The sequence below is a fragment of the Giraffa tippelskirchi genome, chromosome 5 (genome assembly GCF_054371585.1).
Source record: "Giraffa tippelskirchi isolate mGirTip1 chromosome 5, T2T-mGirTip1v1.2.pri, whole genome shotgun sequence".
In the NCBI taxonomy this organism is placed as follows: Eukaryota; Metazoa; Chordata; class Mammalia; order Artiodactyla; family Giraffidae; genus Giraffa; species Giraffa tippelskirchi.
Genome location: NC_137279.1, coordinates 75,156,605 through 75,164,366, shown reverse-complemented (window position 1 = coordinate 75,164,366; position 7,762 = coordinate 75,156,605). Strand labels below are relative to the sequence as shown.

Below are 7,762 nucleotides of genomic sequence, written 5' to 3'. Positions count from 1 at the left end.
TTTTTAACTTGTAGTCACAGAATAGCTGCTGATGCTCAATAAGATCGAGCATCTCTAAATATCACCAAATATCTAGTCAGTTTCAAATTTTCATGATCATAATTTTTTCTACAGTTGGTTTATTTGAATCAGGATCATATTACATTTGGTTATTTTTAATAGTATTATATGCTTTAAGCTCCAAATTTGTTTTTAAGAGATAAAAATAAATACTGTTTGTTTAAGCCAGCTTTACTGAGTTTTATGTTCCTTACAGTCAAACTGTAATACAGTCTACCTTTTTTAAATTAAAACTTTCCTGAATTAACACATTTCCTGAATTAACATAAATCAACACACTTTGCTTATAGAAATCTTTAGAAACGGAAAAGTAGAAATAAAATCAGAGTCCTATTGTTGAAGTACTATTAATATTTTGACATATTTCTTCCAGTGTTGTTTTTGTTTAGTTGTGATAATACAATAGTAATGAATCTGCATCATTTTTGCTTATTATTAAAAAAAAAACATTTTAGGGGTGCTGAAAATATTCTAAAATTGATTGTGGTAATGGTTGTATACCTATGCATATTCTAAAATATGAATAGGTGATGGTTGTTCAACTATACATACTCCAAAAATCATTGACTTGTACACATTAGGTGAACTGTATGGCATGTAAATTATATCTCAATAAAGCTGCTTAAAATTTTTTAAATAAGCATTTTCTGTTACGATAAGCTTTTTAATTTTTTAATTCTTATACAGTCATCTATTGAGAGGCTAGGCCTCAACTTATTAAGCCTTTCCTCTATTGTTGGATATTTGAGTTGGCTCTACCTTTTGACTGTCATGAAAATTGCTGCAGCTAACTTCTTGGTACTTAAGACTTCTCTCTGTCTAGAAGTAGCTCTTCCCAGAAGCTGAAATATTATGCCAAAGTATAACAGTGCTTAAGCATTTATTGAACATTTATTGAGGGCTTCTACCAGTTAGCTGTGGACAACACTAAGTATTACATCAATACTTTATATGTGCAATTTCTTCAAATTCTTCACCACCCTAAAAGTTCAGTTCAGTTCAGTCACTCACTTGTGTCCAACTCTTTGTGTCCCCATGGACTGCAGCATGCCAGGCTTCCCTGTCCATCACCAACTCCTGGAACTTGCTCAAACTCGTGTCCACTGAGTTGGTGATGCCATCCAACCATCTCATCCTCTGTCACCCTAAGCGTCTATTTTTCCCTGTTGTCAGAAATTGAACTGAAGCTCAGAGAAGACAACTACTTCCCTCAAGCTCACAAAGCCAAGAAAAAGAGGAGCTCAGGTGCTTGCTCATTCCTGCCCACTCCCAGGGCCGTGATCACTGCACTCCTCACCAGGTCTTAATCTTTTCAAACCTTTCTAAGTTCAGTGGTGAAAATGTAATCTTGTTCTGAGTGATTTTCGTTACTGGTGGTGTCGGCTAGTTCTTTGTGTTTGCCAAAGCAGATACGTTTCCTTTTTTGTTCATCACCTGTTGTGGCCTTCCCCATAGTTGACTACCCAATTTGAAGAGTGAATAAAATGTGATCCACGGCTTATCACCATAGTTAAAAAGAACAACTCCAGGCACAGTTTCCTTCTGAGAGGTCTGCACAAATGTGAAAGTACTTTTAATGATGGCCAACCTGACTCGGGGAACTTCCTACTATCAAGCTCTTTGACATGAATGCCTGGCTCACTTCCTCATTCCTTCCACCTGTCTGGAGCCTGGCCTCAGATCTTCAGCTCAGCGCAGGGCAAGGGAAGACTACCTGGCTGTGCAGCTGGGTCTCCACCTTGAGAGTAGCCTCTGTTCCCTCCTGAAGCAGGAGGGCTTGGAGCAATACTCAGGCACGTGTTCATCACTCTGCTTCTAAAGCGCTTAACCAAAGAGTGACTTCCTTTCCATAGTTATGTAGACAAATATCACAATAATGAAGATGCCAAACACAGCAAGTGTCAAGCCCATTGGAAACGTTTCTAGGTTCCTGTTCCCAGCTCTCCTGTTCACTCTGCGGCCGGCTTTCTCTTTGAGGCTACTCAGTGCTTTGTATCTGATGTTTGATGCTCTTGCAGCACATCTGTGAAAAGAGTAGTGGCCTTTAGGGTTGTGTACAACTGCTACTTGAGGACCCCTTAAAGTGCGTGGGGCTTTGGGCCCAAGGGAGCACCGATGGTGGGGCTTCAGGAAGGAACCCTCTGCTCATTTAAAACCTAAGCTAATTTCAAAGAGCAGTATTAACAGGATATTACCAAGATGCGAGAGCTCCAAAATCCCACAGAACGTGTATTTATCACCCCGTGTGTGACATCTTCCAATGGTGGTGCAAGGCCAGGCTCAGGGCCTCACAGTCCCCTGGTGCCCACTGGGGATGGGTACTTGCTGATGGGGGCATCTGTACATTGGCCCTCTCCCTTTTCTCCACAGATATAAGCACTGATTTTTCAGGGAAGAGATGGGAACTACTTTTGAAATCCGCTTATTTTACACTGCCAAAGGAAAGAGGGGAATTTCTGATCTGCTAGTCAAATCCTGGCAATCGTCCAAAATTTATTCAGAAGTTAGGAAGTATACGGACTTCCCTGGTGGCTCCGTATACTTCCTAGGAAGAATACCAGAAAGCGTTACTGTTATGACCCATAAAACATCCTGTTTTGAGCTCATATTTCAACTCCTTGCTCTTTTTTTTTTCTTTCCTTTTCCCTTCCCCACCAATAGGAATAAAGGTTTCTAAATGACTACCAATGTTTCTAAATGACTTGGGTTCTGATCTCAGCTTACTGTGATTTATGCTATCCTCCTCAGCTTCTCTGGCCCATTTCCTTATCTCTAAATACGAGTAGTGAAGTGCAGAGTCTGTAAGGCCCCTTAGACTTTGAAATTGTGAGAGATCACCAATCTTTCTCCTGTCTCAACACATTCTTTTCAGACTCAAACCCTTCATAGAAATCTGAATAATGAGTTTTTTTCCAGGAGTTGCATAAGACTCATATCTTATGTACATACATATCCTCTCATATGTTAAGAAAAGCACTACCTTTTTCCCTCAGTGCACTTAGAATCCGAGCAGAAGATTTCTACGGCTTTTGGTTTCCTGGTGGCAGTCTTGCATCTCTAACGAACAGAAAAAAATATCAAGAATTTATAGTTTCCAATATTTTATACAAAAAATCTTATTTGTTTTCTAGGAAAAGTCCTATAATCTGAGAACTGATAAGTTTTTGGTATATCAGGTAGTTTGTGTGTGTGTGTGCTCAGTTGCTCAGTTGTGTCTGACTCTTTGCGACCCCATGGACTGTAGCCCTCCAGGCTCCTCTGTCCATGAAATTTTCCAGGCAAGAATACTGGAGCAGGTTGCCATTTGCTACCATAGGGGATCTTCCTGACCCAGGGATTGAATCCACTCTTCTTGCATCTCCTGCATTGGCAGGTGGATTCTTTACCCCTGTGCCACCTAGGAAGCCCATCGGGTAGTTTAGTACCTCGTAACACAAACTTTAAGTTAGCCTTCCTTTATTCAATAATTAGTAAAAACATCCAAGTTCTGTAGAGTAATATTTTACTTCAGTGACTCAACACGAACAACAGACATGCCAGTGACGAGGGTCATGTGATACCAGCAGCATTCTGTTCTTAAATATCAGCTCTTTCTTTTCTCTCTTATTCGTACTTCTTTATTGCTTGAAACTTTTTTTAATGAGCCAGTATCATTTTTATACAAATAATAAAGTTATTTTAAAAGACAAGTTGGCAATGAACATGGATTAGAAAATAATTTAGAAAAATGAAAATGTTCTGTAAGAGGGATAGAAGGAGAATCCCCCAAATTTCTTTCATACTGGTATATTTTTCAATGAAGTCAAAAGGTATAGCTCTTTAGGCCTTTGTTCCCTCTCGGAGAAATAGAGTTGTACAGCTTAAGTGATTTATATTGTATGAAGTGATGAAAACATCTGGCACGTGGTAAGCATTCAATAAATGTTAGTCATAACGATTGTGATAATGATAACTATTATTAATTTAATGTTGTTGTTTCTCCTCATATGTCTGGTTTTCCTTGACCATCCATTCATAGTTAAGACATAGGCCTTATCATCTCCGAACGTCTGCAGAGTCCAGGGGGTGACCCTTAGGAAAGTGAAGATGTGCTGTCAGATGGTATTGCTGACCGCCGTTTATCGAATTCTAGCTTCCATTTCCCATGAACGCAGTGAGCCTCCTAGACCACCCTGGCCTCATCTGGTAGCCACTCATTGCTCCATGTTAGAGATCATATGTTTGAGGCACAGAAAGGTTAAGTAAGTTGTCTAAGGTCACTCAGTATTATCAATGGAACTCTATACCAGACTCCTCTCTACACTTCAGCTTCTAAAAAATAATTTCCCTCCTACAAGAAGCCTTCTTTACTGCTCTTATCCAGTCAGATCACTCATCTGGTCTGTATTTCTTTGACCCTCATATACATATTCTATACCTGACTTCATTGCCCTGAAGTTTTATTTATTTGTTCAACAAGCATTTGTACTGTGCTGCTGAGCACCAGTCCCCATGCTGGCAGTGAGGATTTTCAAAGGGACCACCACACCATGCTTGTCCTGAACAGCTCATCGCTGAGTGTGGGGATTTTGTGTGTATTCTGCACTGACTTCCTTTTCCCCAGTCAGACTATCTGTTGGATTTCACAGAGCCATCTTCTATTTCTCTTTCCGCCCCAGTTTTATTGAAATAATTGACATACATCACTGTATAAATTTAAAGTGTACAGCAGGTTGGCTTGATTTTCTATTTCTCTTTAATCAAGCCATATTATCTACCACTGAGGGTAGATATTTGTCCCCCTCCCAGGAGCCCAGCACCCCTGAACACAACAGGAGCCTCCGACAGCTGCCATGCCTCCAGAGGCCTCAGGAGGCTGTTGGCTGAGGGTAAGGGAGTAAGGCGCCAAGAGCAAGAGGGGACTTGCCTCAGACAAGGGAGGACTGACCCGCGCCTGCACAGAACAAACAGAACAAGATCCAGAAGGAAAGTCCAAAGGAGGCATTCTGATAGCAGTAGTAAGATAGACTCGAGTGAGATGGAGGGTGGGGCAGGAGAGGGAGGCAGCCGGGTACTTGTGCGAATCACAGAATTAGCAGGAGGAAGGAGAACCCTGGTTTTAGCAAGTGTGTCGTCAGGACAACCCAACAGAACACACAACTTAGTGAGTCTGAACAACCACCTTCAGGGGGTGCTGTGTCAGCAGGTGTGATGGTCTCAGCCCAGGGTGGGGTGGGAAGGGCCTGGCCTGCTCTATGAGCATCTACTGGGGGCCACCCGCTCCTGGCAGAGACCACCAATGGTGAGTCAGTTGTGGTCTCCACCATTCCCCTCTACCCACTACCCCACCTTCTTAAACAAGATGTTTTCAACAGTGGTTTAGTGATATCTGGGCAGGGTCTCTGCAGATGGTAGGAGCTGTACCTGGCACAAGTGTACCATGTCTGGGGGAGCACTGTTCCCAGCGAGGACATCACCGTACCTGCACTACATCAGTTTCCTGGAGGAAGAAAGACAGGCTCTGAAGGTAGAAGGACTTTGAAAACCCCCACATGTGTGGGCTGCAGGGGCCTGCTCACCAAGAGACACTCAAACTATTTCCGAGGGGGTTGGAAAAATCTTTTATAAGCACATTCTTTTTTTTAAACCTTTTTTAATTACAGAAGTTTCAAACATATACAAAAGTAGACAATAGTATAATGAACCTCTGTGTACCCATCACATGCAATTTCTTTTCAATTCTCTTACATTTAAAAATAGATATGTTAAGTAAAGCATTGGGGTAGGAATCTGTTGCAAAATCAAATTATAGGATTTCACAATTCTTAGGCAATCACATACTCCCCTCCTATCTTTCCTCCTGTCATAGGAGGTGTAAGTCTTTGATTTCCTTTTCTTCTATAATTTATTGCCCTTACTTGTATTTCTAGAGTTCTCCTACAGTATGTAAGAGGTGAACATTTTGATTTTCAAAAAAAGAGTAATTATGCTTATCAACATGACTCTGCAGCCATCAATAATAATAATAAAGACTATATAACAGGGAAAGAGTTATCAGCTAATGTTAAACACAATAAAGTACAAAATGCTATGTGCACATTGATGACAGCTGTGTAAATACATACTGCATGTGCACATAAACAAAAACTGGAGGGAAATTGAAAAAATTAAATCAGCTTTTGCATGTTTGTAGTTGATTTATTTTTTATCTTTGAACAATTCCTTTAATGTTGCTGTAATATGATTTTCACTGTAAACACCATTTACAATGAAACTAAAAAGTACTGGTGCTCATTAAAGCCGTGGCTTAGTGAGGGTAAATGGCACCCATGGGGAAATGGAATATCTCTGCTCCTTTCTCCCTATGCCCGGAGCTAGATTCTGCAAAGGCAGCTGCTTTTGCAGAGCATTTGCAGCTGATACTGAGGGAATGCATGACCTCCTCTGCTGCTCCACCCTCTTCAGTACACCGCTAGCAGTGAAATCAGAAAAATATGCTCATCCACATATTACTGATCAACTGTAGATATAAATGTAGTAGTTCTGAGATATACCAGTACAATAAACCATGAGTGTCTCACTACAATACCAGCTAACGCTTACATAGCATTTCCCATGTGCCAGTCCCCGTTCTAAGCATTTTACAGAAATAAACTCATTTGATCCGACCACCCTGTGAGGAATATGCTTTTTCAATGCCCATTTTGCAGATGAGAAAACTGAAGTACCGCTGATTTACGTAGTGTGCCCATAGTCACACAGCTGGCAAGAGGGTGGACCAATGGCCAATCCAGGCGGTGCAGCCACGGAATCCGTCCTCCTTACACTGTGCTGCCCTGCATGATGACGGTGCTGCCTCACTGGAAGGGGATTAGAAACACTGTGCCTGAATGTTGACTATCCTGGGCACTGAACGTGCCTCAGTTTGTTTAATCTTTCTAACAACTCTAAGAGCTAATCTTCACCATTTTACAGGTGAAGCAATAGAGACTTATAGGCTAAATTATTTACCCCAGATTACACAATTAGTGTTTTAGAAAATTTAGTGTTTTAGAAAAGAAAACACAATTTAGGTTTTAGAAAAGACAGAGGAATCCGAGATCAAATTGCCAATATCCGCTGGATCATCGAAAAAGCAAGAGAGTTCCAGAAAAACATCTATTTCTGCTTTATTGACTATGCCAAAGCCTTTGACTGTGTGGATCACAATAAACTGTGGAAAATTCTGAAAGAGATGGGAATACCAGACCATCTGACCTGTCTCTTGAGAAACCTGTATGCAGGTCAGGAAGCAACAGTTAGAACTGGACATGGAACAACAGACTGGTTCCAAATAGGAAAAGGAGTACGTCAAGGCTGTAAATTGTCACCCTGCTTATTTAACTTATATGCAGAGTACATCATGAGAAATGCTGGGCTGGAAGAAACACAAGCTGGAATCAAGATTGCCGGGAGAAATATCAATAACCTCAGATATGTGGATGACACCACCCTTATGGCAGAAAGTGAAGAAGAACTAAAGAGCCTCTTGATGAAGGTGAAGGAGGAGAGTGAAAAAGTTGGCTTAAAGCTCAACGTTCAGAAAACTAAGATCATGGCATCTGGTCCCATCACTCCATGGGAAATAGATGGGGAAACAGTGGAAACAGTGTCAGACTTTACTTTTTTGGGCTCCAGAATCACTGCTGATGGTGACTGCAGCCATGAAATTAAAAGACGCTTA

At 41.1% G+C, this 7,762-nt stretch overlaps 1 protein-coding gene across 4 annotated transcripts in view; it reads right to left on the bottom strand.

The window, feature by feature from the left end:
- Positions 1 to 1,600: 1,600 nt before the first annotated feature.
- The window catches only part of LEMD1 (LEM domain containing 1), a 30,637-nt gene continuing 24,475 nt past the window's right edge, over positions 1,601 to 7,762 (bottom strand). For all 4 annotated transcript variants that reach the window (XR_014053922.1, XR_014053921.1, XR_014053920.1 and 1 more), the window contains 2 exons: positions 3,041 to 3,117; positions 1,601 to 2,083 (listed from right to left, as the gene is read on the bottom strand). Coding sequence is in view for 1 of the 4 variants with exons in the window: in XM_081491106.1 (XP_081347232.1) it covers positions 1,885 to 2,083; positions 3,041 to 3,117 (276 nt within the window). In the remaining 3 variants the exon portion in view is untranslated. The remainder of the gene's footprint in view (positions 2,084 to 3,040; positions 3,118 to 7,762) is intronic.